Source organism: Leuresthes tenuis, unplaced genomic scaffold, assembly GCF_036924035.1.
Source record: "Leuresthes tenuis unplaced genomic scaffold, fLeuTen1.0.hap1 SCAF_4, whole genome shotgun sequence".
In the NCBI taxonomy this organism is placed as follows: Eukaryota; Metazoa; Chordata; class Actinopteri; order Atheriniformes; family Atherinopsidae; genus Leuresthes; species Leuresthes tenuis.
The window spans coordinates 14,627,727-14,649,578 of NW_027325358.1; the positions used below are offsets into that span (position 1 = coordinate 14,627,727).

The 21,852-nt window shown below is 42.7% G+C and overlaps 2 protein-coding genes across 4 annotated transcripts; one reads left to right on the forward strand and one right to left on the reverse strand.

Annotated features, from left to right (window-relative positions):
- The first annotated feature begins 1,109 nt into the window (after positions 1 to 1,109).
- LOC140305748 (uncharacterized) lies at positions 1,110 to 10,656 on the forward strand. Of its 3 annotated transcripts, none has more exons than XM_072384727.1 (19): positions 1,110 to 1,231; positions 1,670 to 1,805; positions 1,895 to 2,003; positions 2,100 to 2,193; positions 2,780 to 2,930; positions 3,038 to 3,146; positions 3,338 to 3,463; positions 3,552 to 3,611; positions 3,711 to 3,836; positions 3,957 to 4,102; positions 4,210 to 4,263; positions 4,926 to 5,066; positions 5,155 to 5,234; positions 6,439 to 6,528; positions 6,639 to 6,716; positions 6,808 to 6,912; positions 7,680 to 7,785; positions 8,936 to 8,994; positions 9,600 to 10,656. In XM_072384727.1, the coding sequence occupies exons 1-19, from the start codon at positions 1,169 to 1,171 to the stop codon at positions 9,600 to 9,602; spliced, it is 1,836 nt and encodes a 611-aa protein (XP_072240828.1). In that variant the 5' UTR covers positions 1,110 to 1,168; the 3' UTR covers positions 9,603 to 10,656. The 3 variants fall into 3 exon arrangements, with proteins under 3 accessions (XP_072240828.1, XP_072240826.1, XP_072240827.1); XM_072384725.1 differs by having other exon boundaries at positions 1,113 to 1,231; positions 3,957 to 4,112; positions 4,840 to 5,066; XM_072384726.1 differs by lacking the exon at positions 8,936 to 8,994 and having other exon boundaries at positions 1,113 to 1,231; positions 3,957 to 4,112; positions 4,840 to 5,066.
- Positions 10,657 to 10,729: 73 nt separating this feature from the next.
- On the reverse strand, positions 10,730 to 20,556 carry LOC140305747 (guanine nucleotide exchange protein SMCR8-like). The gene is made up of 6 exons (XM_072384724.1): positions 19,845 to 20,556; positions 18,186 to 18,598; positions 15,809 to 16,548; positions 14,687 to 15,130; positions 13,436 to 13,940; positions 10,730 to 12,878 (listed from the first exon to the last, which is right to left on the reverse strand). Exons 1-6 carry the CDS (start codon positions 20,028 to 20,030, stop codon positions 12,431 to 12,433), a joined length of 2,736 nt encoding a protein of 911 aa, XP_072240825.1. The 5' UTR covers positions 20,031 to 20,556; the 3' UTR covers positions 10,730 to 12,430.
- Between the last annotated feature and the right edge of the window lie 1,296 nt (positions 20,557 to 21,852).

Genomic DNA, 21,852 nt, shown 5'->3' on the forward strand with positions numbered 1-21,852 from the left:
TGCATTAGGTAAGTTATGGTCATGTTTCGTCATAGACATGTGTAGAACTACTTAGCATCACTTCGATAGCAGACAGCAAGACAGAAACTGACCAAGCGTGTACTGAAGCGTCCAAAAATAAAAGAGGGTTTCAGAGGAGAGCCATAAAGGAGTAAAAAAAGACAGAGGAGGACTCTTTAAAGCTGAAAGTCAGAGGAGATTACTGGTGATGCAGATTTAGCCTTGGCTCAGACAGGTGGTGCGTGTTCACCGACTCTGTCCTCTTTTGTCACACAGCTGCTGGTCTGTTTCTTTTGGGCCTATGACATGTTATTGCTGAACATGTTTGAAGCAAAATTATTTTTTTCCCAGTGCTGAAATTATGTTAGTGTGATATTAGTTGTAAGATTATCATGGAGCCGTTTATGGCTAACATGATGTCATTGGTGTGTAAAAATAGTATTTAAAAAATGGTCACCTATGCACCAAAACATATTTCTTTTGATCACAGTTTGATTTTGAGTATATTCATGAATGATATTAATATAGTTTAATGCAGAGATATGTATGCATCTGTCAAGATGGCCGTGGTTCCATTGATCCAGCATTTTGTTGCACTCCATGACACTATATAAAAGAGAAATGCATTTATATTAGTTATTTATGTAAGTGTGAACTTAGTTCAGAATTTCAAATTGTGGACTGGTGCATGAACTTGCTCCATTTTAATTCACATGAAGTGAACTTTGAGCAAGTTCTCGAGAACGTGTGCAACAATACACTATTTACTGTAGTTTCAGTATGCAAGCAACATGTAACACTAAAAACACAACTTACCGGATATGAAAATCAATTATGATGATTATGAAAGGTTTTGAATTGGAACTGAATGTGACTGTTCTGATGAGACTTTCAATATTCTCACTTTTTTAGTCTAACAGCTATGGATTACTCAAAACTGTGTGTCTATGGCCAATAACAGAGGCATCCCTGTGTTTTAAAACTAATCTTTTTCTTTTATCATTGTTTTTATACATGCAAACAAACAAAAAATCTGAAAAAAACTATACATTTCAGAATACAAAATCAACAGCAATGTCTTGTCTCTAGGGGGCAGCATTATACTTTAAACTCTCCAAACCTGCCGTAATTACATCAGCAGAAGAAGAAGCTCCACTGACATCCGGTGATGGTTGGCTTTCGGTTCACCTGGCGCGAAGAAAAAACATTTACTTTGATTCGGCTGTGGCAGGTAAGAAAACTCAATGATTCTCACAGTTGAAACAGTTGATTAAAGGTTATTTCAAAACTTACCGACTAAGTAAATTTAAAATTTTGACTTTGGTTTGTATTTGACTTTATATCTTTATATAAAAACGTTAGCTAGCATCCCAAATATGAACTGTTGTAATTTAGTTGGAGCTGGTTGTGTACATTAATGCAGGTATTTCTGTGACAAAGAAAAGTGTCATGCACATGACATGTGATGTAAATCTTATTGACAAGAAGTCCTAATATCTAGACAAACTAGACAATCGAGCGTGATTCTTCTAATGAGGAACAAAACATTCAGGGTTTCTTTAAGGCGCAGTCCCAGCAGATACCAGACTAAGAAATGTAGTTTAATCGAAGTTTTCAATTAGTTTCTTTGAGCTGATTACTGTTCTTTTCTTCCTCTTTTTCGTGTCAGACATTTGGGATGTACTCTGTGGGGGAGAGTGGAGAAATAATTATCCTCAGTGATGATGATGATGATGATGACAGAAACTCTGAAAATGATCTTTCCTGCTGCCTCATTGTGGAGGTGGAGGATGTGAAGAAGACCGGTAATGAATGCTTTATTTTACACATCTGCTTTTTGTGCAAGTCAATTATGCTTTAGATGATCGACAGCTGTTCCTCATCTGTGTTTCAGACCGTGCGTTACCTCCGAGTACTCTGGATGAGGACCTGGTTGTTACCTTCTCCCGCCGGGCAGATGTGCTACCTCATGCTCGCTATGACTGTCCTGAACACTCTTTCATGTAAGAAAATGGCCACACAGACCCAGTATCACATCGCTCTTTACCCGCATCAGGTGACCTTGGATAATCATACTGCTTCTGTTCTGTCCCTCTCAGAGCTTCAGATTGTGAGACTGTTGTTCCAGTGGCCGACAACAAGCTCTTTTGTGATCAGTGCTTCTGCTACATCTGCGATAAGCTAGCATCAACGGTGCGTGGCAATACAGTTTGTGTAACCTCATTGCAGTTTCCTAAAGGCTAAATTATTCTGGTCATTTTTCTTGTCAGTTTCACCAAACAGTATTCAGCTTTGATTTGTAATGTGTGAACTCGACAAATTGATGTCGGTGTCACAATCGGAGCCAACAGAGCCAGAGCAGACTGCACACATCATCTTCATTTGTGTTGTTTTTTTTTTTTTTAAGGTTAAGCAGTTGCTGAGTGGCCAAAAACGGCAACAATTTAACGTGATCCATATAGCGGAGACACGTTTAAAATGAAGTTCAGTCAGGTATGAGTGCAGAAAAGGCTTTTTATTTTAAAGTTGATGTTGGCACTCAGAGGAAAGCTACCTTTCAGCCTGGTGACGGCTCACAAAACAGGAACAGACACTGAAATCTTGCCCTGGTACAGCTCGTACAATATTGTGATTTCCTTTAAAGGATGTATCAAAAGTGAGCTTCATCATTTTAAAACAAAAAAAAAAACACTTCAGAATAAATTAAAAGTCTCTTGCAGCTGAAGGAAGTTGGACTTTTCAAAGTAAACTGGTGTTTGTCATGCTTCTTTTTCTCCAGTGTGTAATGTGGTGCCACAGTGGGGCGTGTCACTGCAACAGCCACAAGAAAAGCGACTTCTGGAACAACCTCAGAAACTGTGCACTGCTGGGAGAGCTGAAGGTATTCAACCTCACTCTGTCCGAAATAGACTCTCACCTCCGACATGCAGGTACAGAGTTCGCGTCCACACTTGTGAAGTCTCAGGCCACTTGTGATGTCACTCGAATTGCGCGTCACTCCTTTTTTTTTTTCTGGATTTGTCCCGCTCGCCTCCAGAAACGATGCTGCAGAGCTTCAGACAAGAGCTCTTTACTCTCTACTCATACCTGTTGGGAGAGGCGCAGCTGCAGGTCCACAGCGGGAACCAGCAAGGCCTCGTCCACAAGTAAGCCTCTTGCAGTTTATCATCGCAGGAAAATTTATATTTTCTGGAAGGCTGACCCAAATCAGGAGGTTGCACTGATTTATTGCAGGGCAACTGAGACAAAAAAGCTTCTTGACAAATTCTCAAGATTTGGGGAATCTCAGAGCACATCAGGGATGTACGTGAACCTTTTTTTCTTCTTTTCCTTTCAGCTACACTCCCGTGTTTGAGTACGTGTCATCGTTCCTGAACAAAGCAGACAAGCAGGACAGCAGAGCGGCGGCCATCTTGAATCTGGGAGCTGCTCAAGACTTTATTAGACATTTTCGAATATCGGGGTACACAAAACGAGATCAGCACTTGATCTGCATCTATCAAGTGTTGAATTCACCCTTCAATTTCTCTTCATTAACATTTTTTCTACAGGCCTACGGGGCTGTCTGCTACGGCAAGTGCTTCTGATGCAAAGATGGTGCTAATGCAGAGGTGAAAGCACACAGAATCCCAACTTTTGTCCTATTTGTAACAGATTCCTTTGGATATTTACCTTCTTTTCTTTGTATTTGTCTTCTGGTGTTTTTCCAGAGTAATCGCATCAGTACAGAGGCAGATGGTGACGGCCAATTTTGCTTCAGATTTCATAAACAAACTGCAAGATTTTTACCTGAAAAGAATATATTTACCAGCTGAGATGAAGGGCATGAAAAACAGGTGTGTGGGGAGCTCTTATCAATTTAGGGAACACATTTTGGTTCACAAGCTATATATATATTTTTAAAATGTATTTATTGTATGTACTTTGGATCTAATTTGATGTCAATGTACTCTAAGCCTGTGTGTTCGACCCTGGGATGACGTCCTGCTGGTGTCTGTCCTGAAGGGGCAGAATGTGTCCGGCATCCGTAAGGACAAAGGCAAGAGGAACATCCTGAATGAGCCCATTTCTGTGGTTCTGCTGAGAGCTGAGCTGCTTCAGCGTCAGTGCAGGTTCACACATTTACAGATTGCGCGTATTCTTTCTTTTGTGCACGCATGTAGTCAGCCTTTCGCATTGAAACGCTGCCCGTTTCATCACTGCCCGCAGGTACAGAGAGTTGTGTCGATATCTACGGGTCGTCCAGACAGATGATTCCAAATGGTGAGTTTGCATGCTTTTCTGCTCTTCAACAGAAGAAAGTATGTGAAAGAAAGTGTGCTTTTATTTTAAGTTCCAGCATATAACATTTTCTTGTAGAAATGCAATTTGGGGGGGCTGTCATTGGGTGGGAGGCGGGGTATCACCCTGGACAGGTCGCCGGTCCCTCACAGGGCGACACAGAGTCAAATGAAACGCACAACCATGCACACTCACTCCTATGGACAATTTAGAGTCATGTTTTAGATGCAGACCAAACAATTTGTAGATTTATGACAATACACTCACACGTTTGTGCGATTTGTGTGAGAAAATAAGCAAAACGCTCTATCTGTGCTCTTTGAAACTTCCTGGCATGGCTGCTGAAGATGAATCTCGTACTTAAAGAAAACAATTAAAGCTCAGTTCAGTGGCTAAGAGTCACACCCAGAGCTCAGCCGTGTTTTTTTTCATTTCCAAGATATTCTACAATCTGTGAATATCAATTTGAGACATCTTGGTTAAAAGTAAACCTTTATTTAAACATGAGCTATGACGTCATGCTGTTGACTTGTTGGGTTGAAATTTTCCATCTGGTAGCTTCCAGCAGATACAAGACCTCATACCTTTCTTCCTGTGCATGGAGGGCGACTTTGCATCGGCTCTGACAAGTTTGTTCCCCACAGTAAACTCCCCCGCCTCCCGCTTCACTCCACAACTCTTCCTCTTTTATCTCCGCCTCTTTAAAACCGCAACGGCACCTCAGGTGACGGTCAGTCAGCCAGAGCAACTCTGCTGTTCTGACGCAGCATGGGAGCCAGTTAAAGGTCAGGCAAACCGTATTTTACTCTGCAACTCGATTGACTTGACCAAAAAAAAACACCTTTTTGACATTTCAGACTCTCCTCTGTGCAGATGCTGTCCCACTGAAGCATGCCGAGCTGGTGAAGTTTGCGCTCAGGGCACAGAAAAGCTCTTCTGCTGTCTACACTGATGTAAGTCTTCAGCTCCCGTTCCTCTGAGATTCTCTTTGGAAAAATCTGAAGGAAATACAGACCTTTTAATGTAGCTATGGACGAAGTTGCCCAACTAAAGGGGATATTGTAGTTACAATACCGATTTAGCTTTTTTTTTAAAATGAAAAAGTCAAATCTGCTTCTTTAGATTACTTTTATGTCATTGCACTGCATGCATAAATGCTTATACATGCAAAAGCAGGCACGCATCCCCAATTTTTATCTTCATTGAAATTACAGATGGATAAAGTAGTCTTTGGAATAAAATCCTTTGCATTGTATTTAATAAAGAAGACTAGCATTGTGACATCATCATGATTATCCTTCACCGTGTGGATGGCTTTAGTTGTCCCAAATCTTTGTGTTAGTCTGACCAAAACTGGCCTTTTTAAAAAGCATGTAAACGCTGTTAGTCTGAGTTTCAGAAAGAATGTCTTGAATACTTTCCTCCTGTTCTTGTAAATCAGGACAAAAGACAGAGAACCAGTGGCTGGATTGGCTTACGTACATTAGCGTGGTGACTGTCAGTATAGTGAGAAGCAGATGGCTGACAATGAAAAGTAACTGACGGCATCACATGTGTTTCCACTTAAGACAAACTGCGTGAGACCTTTCACTTGTCAAAACGCAGAGGTGAGCTGTGCCGGGAAAGCAGACAACCGTTAATATTGGGCCCGGCTGAGGTTGAGATGTGTTGGATGGGTAACTTCACTGCAAATGTCTCCAGCGGGGCTTTGTTTTTGACGGGGAGTTTGAGCAGACAGTAAATTAAATGGGTTTTGGAAATGTTCGGTCCATATCGCACGGCTCACAGATGCTTTGCTTTTGTCCCGCTCTTTTCCGCCTCATCCATTAAATGTTAAATGGATCCGAACATCTGCTTTTGAAATTGACGGCGACTTCTGCAGTGAAGCTGCCGCCAGGTGGATTCAGCTGAGACTTGGCATGAGAACGTTTTGTCTCCTCCAGCAACAAATGGTCTCGCAAGACAGTTGGGTTTTTACATCTTCAAACAAAGAAAAAGACGCATATTTCAATAATATATATATAAATAAAGTCTTTTATTTATATATTTGTGTTCTTTATACCAGTTCTGTCTTTTAAAGCTGTTGTGATATTTCTATAGCAGGGATTTTCTTGCATTTCTGTTACAATCCATGACAGTATGTCTGATCTTCTGCAGTCTCAGTGTTGGACCAGCCTGCTTACAATCGTCACCTCGCCCTGCGACTCGCTCACTGCGCTGCCGGAACCCAGCCCAGAGTTTCTCCATGTATGTATCACCTGTTTCTAATCGTCTCTTTTTGGTTTCGCGATTCTGTAATTGTTTATGTTGTTGAGCTGAACACTTTTATGGTGGGTTTTCTGTCCTCTGTGGTGCAGGAGGCGCGGGATGTTGTGAGTTCGCTGCTGCTCAGTCAGCAGGGCTCCAACCTGCAGATCCCACAGTCCTTTCACGAGGTCAGTATATCAAAAGTGACGCATTGAAGTTCACACTCGGGCGTGTTAGAGGTGGAAATGAGCTGTACACAGCTGTGCTGTGCTTACGCAGGTGTACCCAGATCAGGCCTTGTTGCTGTTGGTGACCGGAGCTTTAGGTTTGAGAATCCTCAGTGGTGCTCTGCGTCCAACGCTACCTGTGCTCAACTCTTTTAAGGTAACCTCCTGCACCTTTATTCTTTAGACGCAACAATGCCGTTTGTGGTTTTAAATTCTGGAAAAGAACTCTTCAAGGAGAACCGGCGATCTCTCAGCTGGGCAAAGCCCATTTAGAGCTCACAACAGCTTGGTTACCTTTGAAAATTAGAGGCATTAAACTGCCATTAATATGATCTACCTCAGTGTTTAAACTTATATCATCATACAAAGTCTCGACTTGGAATATCAGCGTGGGTCGTTTGGCTTTAGATGATGTGTTGTAGGGTTGTCAAAAAGAAAACTGATGCAGAACGATCCCCTTACTCTGCACTGCTTTGAGCTGCGGTGTATTTTTTAAAAAGAAATGAGTGTTCACGGCCTCCACAAGACGCAACCTTTCCAAATTAATTTATTCGAATAAGATTGGAAATTCCCAAAGGTCCACCTCTTTGGACATTCTGCACGCAGACATTTGGACGCAGTCAAAAGCTTTTGCAAAGAAAAGGTGTTTTTCATGTTCCACTATGGCCTGGAGCCAAACATTTGCAGGTATAAGCGGTTTGGTCGTTCCAGTTAAAGATAATCGCTGAATAATTCACTTCTTTAACGTCAGGGTGACCCAGCGTGCTCGCTACCAACTCGGACAAGAGGTTTTCTATTGTTTTAAAAGCATTTTCTCGGTTTGTTATTATTTATTACAATGACTTTAAAAGACTGAAGCTGATTAAAAAGTTTTTTAGCTGAAGTTTTTAAGTTTTTTTTCTAATAGCTTTTTGTACTTTGCAGGACCATTTATGGGCCTTTAAGTGGCTGTGTGACGGTTTGTCTTCAAGTGAGGACCGTCTCAGATCCTTCTCTCTGGAGATCGCGCAGGAGATGGCGAACGCAACAGGTACGAGTGCATCTTCTACTGACGAAGTGTCGGCACTCTAAACTCTCGGCAAACTTATCCGGGGCTTTAATGAATCAGCAGCCACTTTGAAATATGTCGGTAGGAAAGCACTCGGATGAAAGGATTCATTCGTTCGGGGCAATGATGTTTTGGGTTCATTGATTCCCAGCAAAGTAATCCACCAACAGGAAGAAAATAACTGAACTAATGTGTTATGTGCTCCCTCTGGTGGCAAAGCGCGGGAACAGCATCAACAGGCAAACTGTCCAAGCTGTCTGGTACATGCTGCTATGCAGAGGACAGAGTAACGGTCAGATCATCGAAACATATCTGAGACTTCGTCTATATGATGTCAGAATTGTGGGAAAAGTGATATTTTTAATTCATCTAGTTTGTTAGTAACGTTTGAAGACTGACAGCCACGCGTCCTTCATGCTGTTGTTGTTGTTTAGAGATGCTCGTGTAAGAAGGTGAATGGCGGTAAAAAGTCTTATTTTTTTTTTTGTTACGACAATTTGTTATTCTTGCTGATATCTGTTTGTGTAATAACCAAATTGTAGTTCCAACTGGAATGCTGTTATTTTTCTGACGGCTGCTGTTGAGCCACACTTCACAAGAGAGACGCCAAACATCCCTGCAGATGTGGAAACCATGAGCAGGCCTCGTGACTGTAGCTTGTGACCACTCAAAATGTCCATAAACTGTGGCCACAATAGCCTGGCCTATTAAAATATTGCACAGACTACAGATCTTAAAGTTATTCAGATCTTTTTTCTTAAACGTGGTAAAAACTGCTGTGACGTGCTGGTAAATGAAAGAAGTCACTCTGTGGTAAAACAGCTGCCACATAACGCAGCATCTCTGTTTCTCAGTCACTTGGATGGAATTTTTATTTATTTATCTTAAACCCAGCCTACATCCAGTGAGGCATATTGCATCATTCATTTGGCGCGACTCTCGTTCAGCACAGAAAACCTCGCTTGTGGAGTTTCTGGTTTCCCTGTAGAAGGTACTAGAAGGCGGTGAATCTAACCTGTTGCCTCGTTTTCTGTTTCAAGCTCCAAAGTGAAGTTCATCGCCCCCCCTTTTTGTACGACTGTCCCGCCGTATTGAGCCGACTTTAACCCTGTGCGTTCTTTTCCGTCTGCAGGCAGTCCATTGGCTGGTAAACTCGACTCCTTCCAAATGATTGCACCCTCAGACTCAACTGTAAGTCACAACCCAGAGCAGCTTCTTCTTCTGGATATGGCCATTCTGGGTTTTATTTATTTTGTCCTTGTATAGAGGAAAGTGCAGCTTTTGAGAACGCTCGCTGTCAGTTAGGTGCTGTGTGCAAACGCACGTGAAACCCAGCCTGAGGCCCTACAAATATGATGGCAGGAGTTGATCAGATGGTCTTCTTGTTGCTCCTTTAAAGTCCTGTTTGCCACCATTTGTTTTTCCATATGTTGCGCATTTAACTGGGGTTGCCCCTGATGCTATCATGCATTTCCCATTTGTTGCACCATCTTCCACGGGCGACAGGAATGTGCATCATGTGACCTCTGTACACAGAACTCCTCGTTTGTGTCCTTGGCATGAGTTGTGGTGGAAAACCCTCATTTTTGCAGTTATTTCTTCAAGAAGCAGGCGCTGATCACTCATCCCACACGAGCTTAATTTTTCCTTGTGTGAGAGAGATTGAGATTATATTATCTTCTTTAACTTCTCAGTAAATCTCGGTAAATCATACAACAACGTGTGACTAGGTTTTTATCTCTAAAAAAACCCAGTTGTTAATCATCTGTGGACTGGTTTGTTTCTTTGTTCTTCAGTAAGTGACGTGTGGCCCGACTGAACATCCCGGACAGCTCTGGGAGTCCTGAAGCACGGCTTACAGCAGTCTGTCCCCGACACATGGCTGACGTATTGCGGAGAGCTACCAACTTCCTGTGGATATCGGACTGCACCTGTGTGCACAGACCAGGTGCCGTCAGCCCGATGCACCTCAAATGGAACATTTTTTACTTTTGATGGAAGGATTCTTGATGTAGCTTCAGCCCTTAAACTCCTGACCTTTTTGTCGACGACCTGAACCAGAAACGAGTTTGATTTTGAACTTAGGTTTTGTTTAATGAATGCCGTTTATGTTAACTCCTCTGTGGAAATACGTTTGGATACTCACTTTATTATATTTAATCATAAATAGTAATTATGTCGCTAAATAAACCTTTTTTTTTCTTTTTTTTTTTTTGTTCAAATGAACCACTTTGATGAAATGGAAACAAAACAACTGTATGCTGTTGCAAATCGCTGCTCAGACTGCAGAACATCAGTGACTTTATTTTCAGAGTAATCATCCACACAGAAAAATCATCTTTTTAAACACAGAAAAGCTGCTGTAACACTGGTTGCTCTGAAATTTGCATAGCTGCAGTTTTTTTTTTTTTTTTTTTTGTTTTGGCCTAAGCCTAGTTATTAAACTGTGTTGAGTACGTAAATCACACGTTCTGATTAATGAGCTGTTTATACCATGAAGGTCAAAGCTAGTCTTGTATATCTTTGTGTGAGACCAAATCTCAGCTAATCGGATTAGAATACTCAAAACTATCAGTCCTCGGGCACAAATTAGAGGCCGAGCAAGTGTTACGTGTTCTTCATGTAAAGAATGAAGAGGATTTTTTTTTTTTTTGGCGTGGAGGTTGTTATTTTTGGGAAAATGTTTGTTGTTATTATTAAAAGCAATTAAAGTGGATATCTTTTCACTTCAGCCTCTGACTTTTCACACCAGGTGCGACTGCAGATCCACATAAAATGACTCGTATTCAACCCGATATGAACACTTCACCGTTAAAGTCTGTTCAGCTCGTTTTTAGGTGCAACACAGTTTGCGGTTTCACACAAAAATGCTGCCACGCGCACATACATGTAGAAGAAAAACAAAACGATACAATCGACCATCCTGGAACAAAACTCTCTCGACGCCGTTATTTTTGTATTACAGCAGTTTTTTGTTTTTTTACACGTCGGGGAGTTTTTAAAGGTGTCATTCTATGAATTGTGTTGGCTTCCAAGAGCCAGAGTAAAGTTTCCAACATTTCAAGTCTTAACAGTCGCCAACTGTAGCTTCACATTTATTCGGCAAACAAAAGGAAAAGTCTGCTGCACTCGCATAAGAATTAATCGTGTCCGAATGAGTCGGTTCGTCTGTGTGAACAGAGAACAGCTTTTTGGCACCAATAAGTCACACCTGCTGTGTCGTTGCCACCTGAGAGGATGGGGTGATGAGCATCAGTCTGCATCAGTCATAGCTGCAACAGGTGAAGAGACGCAGCGTGGACATGCATGAGAGGCACTTGGCCAACATATGGTAACTAATACATGTTATTTTGAGTAGGGAGTCGGCAGCACGAGGGAAAAAAAGTGATTTTCAAGTATGGGCAGTGTTTTTCAGTGAGGAAGTCTACTAGAAGACGAGTCCGGAACAACCCATAACCATTTATAAAAACCATGCGATTAATTCACAACCCTATATAACCACAGGGAGGAGAAATGCACGTGATGCACATACAACCCGAGCGGTTGAATAAAGCTCCGATTATAGCTTCAGCAGTTAGGCGAGTATGACTTTGAAGAATCGTCCTTTTTAGAATAAGATGCTAAATGAGCGTTAGCTGTAGGGTTCAATAAGAGCAACACTTTAAAGTCAACAGATATGTAGAATTAGGTTACCGGTTGATTTTTGATTCGGATACATTCAGATAACGCATGTAAACTGAGAGGTTCGTGTTGCCTTGGTACATTATTGCTCAGCTATCTTTGTGTTTTTGTCATAACTGCAAAATCCATGTCTTGTAATTATGAGGTAGAAAGTCATATTTACAAGTTCGGATCCTCAATTATTTTTCTCTGTTCCACACTTCTGTACAGATATATCTTATCTGCGTTTTCATATAAGTCTCACCAGAAGGCAAAGAAGCATTTCCCCAGTGTTTGTGAGATCAACATCAATACTATTCTCATTTTGAGCTCAAAAAGAGGAAGAGTCTTGGTTTTCCAATACTTACAGTGTCATTAAACATGAAAACCTTCAATGACTTATTTCGTGTCTTGAGGTGACCTCTGATTATTGTCTGATTACACTGAGTTTTTTGTGAGCTACATCTGCTATTCTGAAAAAGCAGGAAAAATACTTTTAAAAAAGTTTTTTTTCTTTTCTTCTAAAGATAAGAATTTACCGTCCATCCGGCCTAAAACATTCACAGGTCACAATACAGTGCTGGTTAGACAGTGCTCTCAGAATAGTTGAGGTCTTTTTTTTGCTTCATTTGTTCATTTGGGGCTCAGTTATGTTAAATCACAAAGAATTCACATATGATTATATGTGATGATCACACAGTTTAAAACTAATATAGCTGTAAAAGGCTGCCGGCACATCGCAGTATTTGGTGCCAGTGAGACACCAGTGCACAAATGCACAGTAACTGAAATATATGACCCAGATTATCGACAAGTAACGTAGAAAATAAATCTGATTTTTATCAGCGTTTCACAGCGGCCGGTGATTTAACCTGAACCGCTGACGTTACGGGACAGCCCTGCATTTCACTGCAGGTGTTAAAATCGAGCATCTTGTGCTCATTCGGTGTCTTTTCTTTTGCACTCTTTATGTTGCATTTGCATTTTTGTGGAGATGCACTGAGCTGTAGGAGCACTTTAAAACCGGAGGTCCACGTCCTGCATGGCGCTGCGTGATGAGGTCCGACAGAAAGTGCATCACTCTTAAATCGCCTTCACCGCTGCAGACTCCTCGTGCGCGCAGATTCTCCTCTCCCTCTGTAGCACTGGCTCTCGCAGCGGCGCGTGGACGTCGTGGAGGAGGTGCGAACGTGTGCAGCAGTACGCGGTTGGCCAGCGAAGTCAGGCAGCTCTCCAGGTGCAGCAGGTAGGTGATGCCTCGACCAATGCCAGTATGAGGATTGGCCAGTACGTTGATGAGGGAGCCAGAGTAGGAGGGAGACTGCAGGGTCCTCTGATCGAGGTCCAGGAGAGCCAGATAACGACTATATTGAGCCAGAGACTTGATAATGGGGGAAGATGAGTTGGAGGGTGATCTGGGGAGGGGAAAAATAAGGATTTATGTTGTTACTTTGCAGGGTTTCATCAGCTGACAAAAGACGAAAACTACCGAACACAGTAAGACACTTCAAGGCCTATGGAATCTAGAGTATCAAATTAAGATGATTATTTTATGCTGAGTCCAACTGTGATTGCAGTTGTTTTGCCAACACACAACAGAGCATGATGACGTGAAGCACAGTTTCATTATTTTGTGGCATCACTCTGGAAACTACTTATTAAAAAAATATGGCCTCTGAATTTACCCCACTTGTTAATAAATCTGCACCGTCCCTTAGGAGCAAACCCAAACAAACGGAAGATTAAAGCAGGGAAAACAGCTTAGAATCACTCGGGGAAAGAAGAATGTATGAAAGTCTTTAATACTATAATTAGTGAATAATTGGAGCAACTCGGGCCTTTAAGAGACGTGAGCTAAAATGACGAGTTCAACAGAAGAACCCTCATGAATCAGCATCCACATAAAACAATGAATCGCTAACGTGCATGACGTGGGCTCTTTAAACGACAAAGGCAGGCAGGTAATCCTCACCGGTGTATTCCCATCAGTCTCCAGGTGAAGAGGTCGGTCAGCTGAAGGGCCGCGGTCAAACACGGCATCACAGCACCTCTGGCAGGACCAGGAGCAGGGAGGAAGAGGCTCAGAGCATCCACCAGCTTCCTCAGCAAAATCTCATCTCCTGCGATGACAACCAGTGGCCGGCCGCTCAGGAGACAAAACACGGCATGCTGGGAAAACGAGTGTTGCTTGATGAACCTGAGGGCTCTGAGTCCAGCCTTCCGTCTCCTCCTCTTATTCAAGTGGGTGCTTCTCTGGTTACTTTGAGTTGGGGAGGGTGGGTCTGAGGAGCCAGTGAAGCTGATGCAGTCAGACATCTCGTCGACACTCAGCAGCCTCAGAGGAGCACATGGCGGAGCACGGGAGTTGTTCTCTGCCAGGACGACCGGAGGGGCGAAGTTCACGCGGAGGCCGGGCACCGCCCTCGCCCTCTGATGGACCTCAGGCCACTGTGGGGTCGACTCCACTGCTACTTCAGCTGTGTGGTAAAAATAGTTGAATTATATTCGATTAACCCAGTGGAATCTAGTAGCTTTCCTCTGTACTTAATTACTGTGTAAATTTACTGAGAGATAAATTTGAGGTCATTTGACTGATGTGATAATGTCATGTCTGCTGTAAAAAATAAGTGAAATTCACCCTCTTACACCACTTTACGTCTTTATCAAATTGGTAATTCATTGATTTAGTCATTTTCAACTCAACGTTCAGCAGCTGAATAGCCTCTTTCTCTCATTCTTATCAACATAATAAGAAAATAAAACCATGATTTCAACCGTGGACCTAAGTAACAAGCTCACTTTGTTTCAACTATTGGCTGCCAATCAAAATCTGACAGCTTGGCAGAGTTCTCCCCTCTCTGGCTTATCTTTAGAAAGGACGGGCCAGTTCAAACAGGATTATTCTCTCAATGAAAGGTCCACACATTTGTAATTTGCAGTGTAAGTACACCTTTGCAGTGTTAACTGAGGACTTTCTGCTGGACCTATTCTACTAATGGCTCATCTTCTGCTAGATGAAATCGATGCTTCACTCCAGAGCAGGAAAATCAAAGACAGGGCAAACAAGTAATGGAGACTTAGATAAGTCTTAGATTAGTCTTTTTTTCATATTATAAATATTTCAATTATAAATATTCCACTGTGAGCTCAGGATTTATGGTCCTCATTATATTTACTGTATATGTGGGTTAAGAAATGGATTTTTTTGTACAAGATGCGTTACCTTGCAGAGGTTTGCACTTCTTCTCATGAGTGGTGTCTTCATGGACTTCCTTTCTTCTCTCAAGATCTGAGTCATCTTTAATCGTAACACCACCACTAATCATTATCATTCGCCTCGAATGCTCCTCTCTCTCAGCAGGCCCTTCATCTTCGTGTTCATTCTCTGAATTAGCAGCCCTCAGCGTTTGCTCCTCTTTGACGACTTTGTCAGACTGACACCCAGTGTGGGATTCTTCGTCATTCTTAAAGCCATTCGTGAGAGGGTGCTGCTCTGCGTCTTCCTCTGTGATGGCAGTGAGGTCGTCGGGGAAAATGGACTCGGTGGTGCTGAGCACTTCGATGCTGTCCTCGCTATTGGCCCGTTTGGCGTAGGCTGGCATGCGGCGGACGCCTGGATCTACTGGTGCACGTCGGATGCAACCGTCTGTCGTCCCCACCGGTGCTTCTGTGGAGGAGACAGGACTCTCAGTTTGTCCGATTGTCATTTTATCTACATTACATCAAAACAGAGGGATATCTTAAAATCGTTCTTTAATCATTGGTCGTTTTCCAATTTTATACTGACATCCAACAAAAGGCCAGCTGCAGCTTGACTATTTCAATCAGTTGAATCTTTTGAATGTTCATTAAACAGCTGACAACTTGTTTTTGAAGCTACACTGAACAGCTTACACTGCTGAAAGGAGTTAAAGTTTTCCTGAAATATGCTCATCAGCCTCTAGGCTCATGAGTATCTCTATACGAGTGGATGGAGGATCACTTATTTGTCCCATAAGAAGCTACAACCAGCAGCCAGTTGGTTTTGCTGATCACAAAGCCTGAAAATGGAAAGAAAAAGCTACTCTGGCTGCATCCAAAAGTAGGACATGCCTGCGAGTATTAATACTTGACACAAATATCGATGTTTAATCCATAAAAAGACAAGAGAGACGTTCTCATTAATGCCAAATCAACTACTGCTCCTACAGATGAGAAAGGATGTGGCAAATATTTTCATTTTTCTTTCTATCAATCACTGCTTATCTAAAATACCAGATAATGACAAAAAAAACATGTGCCTAAGAAGCAATATTTAAAGTCAGATAAAAGAGAAAAAAGCAACACTTCTTTACGTTGGCCGTACCTCTGCTGTCAGACCCAAAAACGACCTGCTGCGTCCGATAAGACTTCTCAGTGCCGAGCACTTCAATGCTGTCACCGCTGCTCATGCTCCCAGTCATCTCTGAGGCAGCCAATGGGTCAGGGGTCGCAGTCCTCGCTTCTCCTGCCTCTAGTTTGATCGCTATCTCTTCCACACAGGAGAAGAAGGAATCCATGCTCTGTGGTTCCGATTGTAAGCTCTCAACACCCTTCTTACTCCCTGAAACTCTCTGTGGCTCAACCTCAGCGCCCTCCGCCTCTTCCTCCTCAAGGTCCTCTGGGCTCCACAGTTCAAACAGAAAGTTTGTGAGCTTCAGATTTCTGGAAAGGGACTGTGTGACACGAGAAGTTCGCAGGACACTCCTGTCACCGCGCAGACGGCGCTCGGCGTCCGCGAGCTGCTCCTTCATCAGGGACAGGAAGTAGGCGTTGCAAAGCTCCTGTAGCGGCTTCAGACGGCGCTCTGACCTGCAAGAGGTGGAGCCAGGGAGGGAGGGGCAGGGCTCAGGAGGCAGCAACGCAATCGGATCACTGAGGGAGTCGGCAGGGTCATAGGGCAGGAAGTCAGGCTGCTTGAGCTTTCTGTTTGGGTAAGATGTGACCTGGCGGAGGAGCTCTCTGTGATTTAAGATCGAACGCTCTACAGCTTCAAGCTCATCGCCTTTCCCTTCAACTTCAGTGGACCCATTTGTCGCCTCCTGTAGCAGAGTCGACCGTTTGTACCTGGAACAGTCAGAGAAAGGGATGTTTAGTCCAGAACTACAGACGCAACTGAGATGTCGCGAGACACAGACGTCAGGACACCTCTATATATGTTACTGCAGCAAGGTGACAAGAAAAATGTCCAGAGATGAGATTTTCCAAGAACATTTGACTTAGTTTCGCTATAGTTTAGCCATCTGCTAAATAGAACCCTGAGCTGACCCTGTGTGCTGTTACACAATGGGGGAAAACTAAATGGATTTTTCAGTTGTTCTGAAGCCTTTAATGGACCCAAAAAAAGACTGTTTTGATTGAATCTTTAAAGCGATCGAGTGTTCAAATACAGAAGCTGTAATTGTCCGTTCTAAAATGACTGTTGACTTGAAATTAAACAAGTATTCAAAAGCATATTTTGTGAAAAAGCATATTTTTTTGACAACAGCTTTGCCTTTACATGCAGAACAGATGACATATTTATCATCCCAAGCGGTGCGCGGAGTCCAGTATTCTCACGTATTTCCAGCATAAATCAGATGATTTCACCTTCTCTGGCTAGACAGATGTCTGCTGAAAGAGTGGTCTTTCATTCAGGATGTGTTGTCTTTTTTTCCCCATAGTCTTATTTCAAAACTGCACCGTAAAAACAGTACAAGCAGCAGAAAATAGGAGATTATTTTGTGAGAACAGGGACTGACGATGGTGTCACGAACCAGAGGTTTCATAGCTGGAAAATAAGCTCGCCAGTTTCTCTTTTGTGAACGGTGAGACACTTTGTAAAGTAGCTAAACCATCCATCCATTTTCTATGCCCGCTTAATCCGTCGGTGGAGTCGCGGCGGGCTGGAGCCTATCGCAGCGGTCATCAGGCGAGGAACACCCTGGACAGGTCGCCAGTCCATCACAGGGCCACACAGAGACAAATGAGACAAACAAACACACACACTCACTCCTAAGGACAATTTCAGAGACACCAGTTAATCTAACATGCATGTTTTTGGACGGTGGGAGGAAGCCAGAGTCCCCAGAGAGAACCCACACAATATCATGGTACTGTATGTAAACTAATGATTATCATAATCATTCATTTTTTTGTTTAATCAAAGCAAGGATTTTTGCCCACAACTTTGGCAGTTAACTATGATACGTGTTTATTAAACATAATATGACCTTTGGGTTTAGTTTAGGGCTGTATGGTGAATCATTTTAGGTTCCGGGTCACTGAGTTTGATAAAAAATGTCTCTGCCCACATCCTGAAAACTGTTTTTGACTTCCTGTACAGTTCTGAGTGTTTCTCTTTCTCTTTCTCTCTCATTTTTTGTTCATACAGAGAAGTTAAACTTCTAAGTTGTCCAGCTCATTTGCCATTTTTTTTTTATTTCTCTGGCTCCACATGGGCTTTCTTCACAATGAATCCAAAAGCTGAATTTGACAAACCACCAACTTTCTGAGCCAACTCACTCCAAGTCTAAACACACAGCTGCCCATTGTCCTAAGACATGGATCCTTCACATCTGAATTCACACTTTATTCCTCTCCGACACGGTTCTTTCCGTATCCAAATGTAGAATTTGTGGCTTTGAATCAAACGTAGTAAACCACGGATCCCAAAGAGACTGTGTTTTCTTCATCTATCAAAACACAAAAGAAAATGATCTTACTCGAGCTCTTGCAGTTTTCTCTGCAGCTCCGTGGAAAACGCTTGTCTGTTTCCCGTCTTGAGGCTGTCGGCCGCCTGAGAGAAGCACGTCAACAGTTCAGAGAAGTTCTCCATCAGCTTCGTCTGCTCCGAACACACGTAGGCCATGCAGAAAGGTCGCACCATACCCCGAGCCTCCAGGTCGTACAGAGTCAGGTGATGAACGTACGCAAACGAGTCCTCTGCTGAATCTCCCAGGATTACTTTGGAGTCCTCGCTGAAGTTGAGTCGGGGGCCAGTTGAGGCCGGAGGGACGTGGCTCGGCCCCGACGCCTGGTAGTCCACAGACATAATGCGAACCGAGAAGTGGTTGAGGTCAAATGAGCTGATGACTCTCTGGTCATCTGGTATCGTGAGCACAGGCATCGGACCCACCTGGAGACAGAGGACAAGTTTGTAAAGCCCAATAATATTATAAACAGGCATCGGGAGCCTGTACAGTCTGTAGCACATACAACACACTGAATATAGCTGTCAAACTTCATGTTTTGTCACACATGTGTTGAACTTCAACCGCACAATGCAAGATGAACAGGGATGTTATCTTTAAAGGGCCCTGCGCACCAGCTCTGAACTTTGGCAATGAGGACGCTAAATGCTCTTGGGGGGGAGCGTGTGGTTGTGTGTATACAACTATACATAATTCAAAAGTATCAAAGAAAAACATTTATGTAATTCCTCGGTTTCCTTGTCAAGTTTTTATGAGCTGAAATATGGAAAATTAGATTAGAATTAATTTGATTTCATTGCATTACAATGGATTTAACTGAATTAGGCTGCATCTTTAAAGTGTCTTCAGAAAGATGTTGTTGCAAATTGGTGTACATAAAGAAACCGAATAGACTAAAATAAGACAGAAAACCACAAACGTTAGTGAGATGCTGATCTTTGGAGAGAGATTTTAAAAAAGCCCCAAAATCCATATTAGTTAGGTTCTTCAAACGTTTTCTTCACCCTAAATGTAAAGTGTCTTTGTCTCTAAAGACGAAGCTTAAAGCCCAAAAACATTGATGAGTAAAGCCACATGCAAATGGAGGCGTGGTGTGTGTGTGACACGTTTTATAGTTCCTGTGTTAATGAGTGGGCCTGCGTGTCTGCCAGGGTTTCTACGTGTGACCCGCTCTGCGTCTTGTGGGTAGAATGATCAGGGTTTTTTTTTTTCTTATGCAGATTTCTCTTAAAAAGATCTTAACCTCAAAGACACTTCCTGAAAAATAAAGTTCAACGCACTCTTCATCTGTTGCCACACCATCACAAAGAAATGGACGGCAAAACAGAGTAACTATATGCAGAGGAAAGCACAAAAACTTAAAGAAGTCTGAGGTTTGTTGGCTCCTTTGAATGACTTTAAAATCAAATAAATTGGGCAATTGCTCAAATATTCTTACTGAATGCATTAAGGTCATACTGGCAAACATTAACCCAAGAGGACATGATTTCACAGTGAGACACCTATAAGCCAACAATAGTTTTTTCATTTTCTAATAATAATGCTTGTACAATTATAATCCTGTTTGTGTTTATGCTTCTAGTAAAATCTTTATATAATTTGCACATAAGCAATCTATTCTTTAATCATCAGCATGTCTCTTTTTTGTGTGCAACAAGAAGAAACACACACCTGCTCTGAGAATTCAGCCACCAGTATGAAGTCTCTGTGGAACTGGGCTCTTGAGGTCCAGGGGTGGGAAGAGGGGAAAAGAGGGACGGAGAACTCCTCGGGCATACCCTGGGTTTCCTGCTCTTCTCCCCCCTCTCCAAACCCCTCAGTGCTGGTAAAAGCCAGCAGGTCCGGTGACCCGATCATTTTCACCCTCTGAGGGCTCAGCCCATGGATATCAGTGTCGACCGAGGCGCTTGGATCTACCCGGAGGCGGATTGATCAGGAGGCTCAAACACCGCCATGTCCCGGTTCCGCCTGGCCTCCTGTCAGTGAGTCAGCTGTTCGCGCAGGGAAACACAACAACAGCCGAGGAGTTAAAAATAAAAAGGAAAAGAACAACTTGTTGCGCAGTTATTTTCAGCCGGGAGACGACACGGGCAGGAAGGTTCGATCAAACATAAACTTGAAGGAGGACCATGCCAGCTTCCTCTTAACAAGAGTCTCGTAAACAAATGTCGTTTTCAGGAACAGACACTTCAGCAACGCAGAAGTGAAAGTTCCCTGCGGATGGCAGTCACACGGTGTCCTGACCTTTTTCCTGGGATTTGCGTTCCTCTTTCTCGCAATGAGTAGAGTTTCAGTCAAAAAAGTTCTCCCGAGTTGAACACCGGCAAAACGGAAGCCTCGGCACCCATAACTGTCCATGTGACACAAAGAAGCCGGTCGGGGGTCCACTATGTCCCTTCATGTGAGGACAAAATGGATCGGTCCGGAGTCAAGTCAGGCACAGCGATGGACACTTCCGGTTATCACTTTCAATGCAAAATACATTAACCGATGACTGGGAATAGTGCCGCCAAATACAGCGGTCTATTAGGTCGTGCATTCGTGTATGTTACAGATATCCGACACATTTGGGCTTAATCTGGGCTATCTTTGGCACTAATGGCTCAGTTAAGGCAATGGCGTGTGTTATATAGGCCAGATATGGCCCAGATCTCATGAGGTGAGACTAAATATTATGTGTGTTGGCCAGAGTTTTAGGTCGGTCTCAGGATGATCAGTTTTAAGTGTTTTATTCCATACAATATATATTGTTATTTGTATTGTCTTTATTCCATTTATGTTGAGTGCACCCCTAATATTATAAACCAGCAATCATGCAGCTGAGCTCACTAAGCAAGGAGACAGTCGGTATATGTAGGATACAGACATTTTATTCGCAGAGAGGGAGCTGTGGCTAAAGAGTTGCAAATGTTGTCCCACAATCAGAACATCAATCCCTGACCTCACAGAGCACATGTTAATGTGACCCGGTGGACAAGTTACTGACTCCTGCATTTCCTGGGATTCACTTTTAAGTCAAATACATAAACATTTTGGATTATTTTTTTCCCGTAATCCTTGCAGCAAGATGTAGGCTACGCTTTCAATCCAGAAGACACATTCATATTGTGCCAACCGTGTGTTACGTGAGACGAAAATTATTATATTTTACTTTTCCAGGAATGCTCATTTCAGGATGCTTTATGTGATTAGAATGTTGCCCAGGATAGAAAATAAACATAGATAGATAGATAGATAGATAGATAGATAGATAGATAGATAGATAGATAGATAGATAGATAGATAGATAGATAGATAGATAGATAGATAGATAGAATTGTGTCATCTAGTGGTAAGGAGAGGGAAACACACTGACTCACAACTGGCAGTTTATTAACCTCATCTAATTCAAACTTTGTCATGAAATGCTTTAGGCATGGATGATGCTCCGTGGTGAAAACTGAGTTTTCAAAAATAGTGTTGCTCTGTTGATTCAGTGAAAATCATCGTCTCTCAAATACACGGTGGGATCAGGGCCAGCCTTCTAATGCATGATCAGTGTCCTGGTATGAGCATATCTATATGCATATCGTCAGCTATTGTCACAGTGTCAACTAATGACATCCAGAAGAAACAGATTTGAACACCTGATCTGCTTCATCTTTAGAATGTTAACCTGAGGCCCTTTAAACTTAGTCAG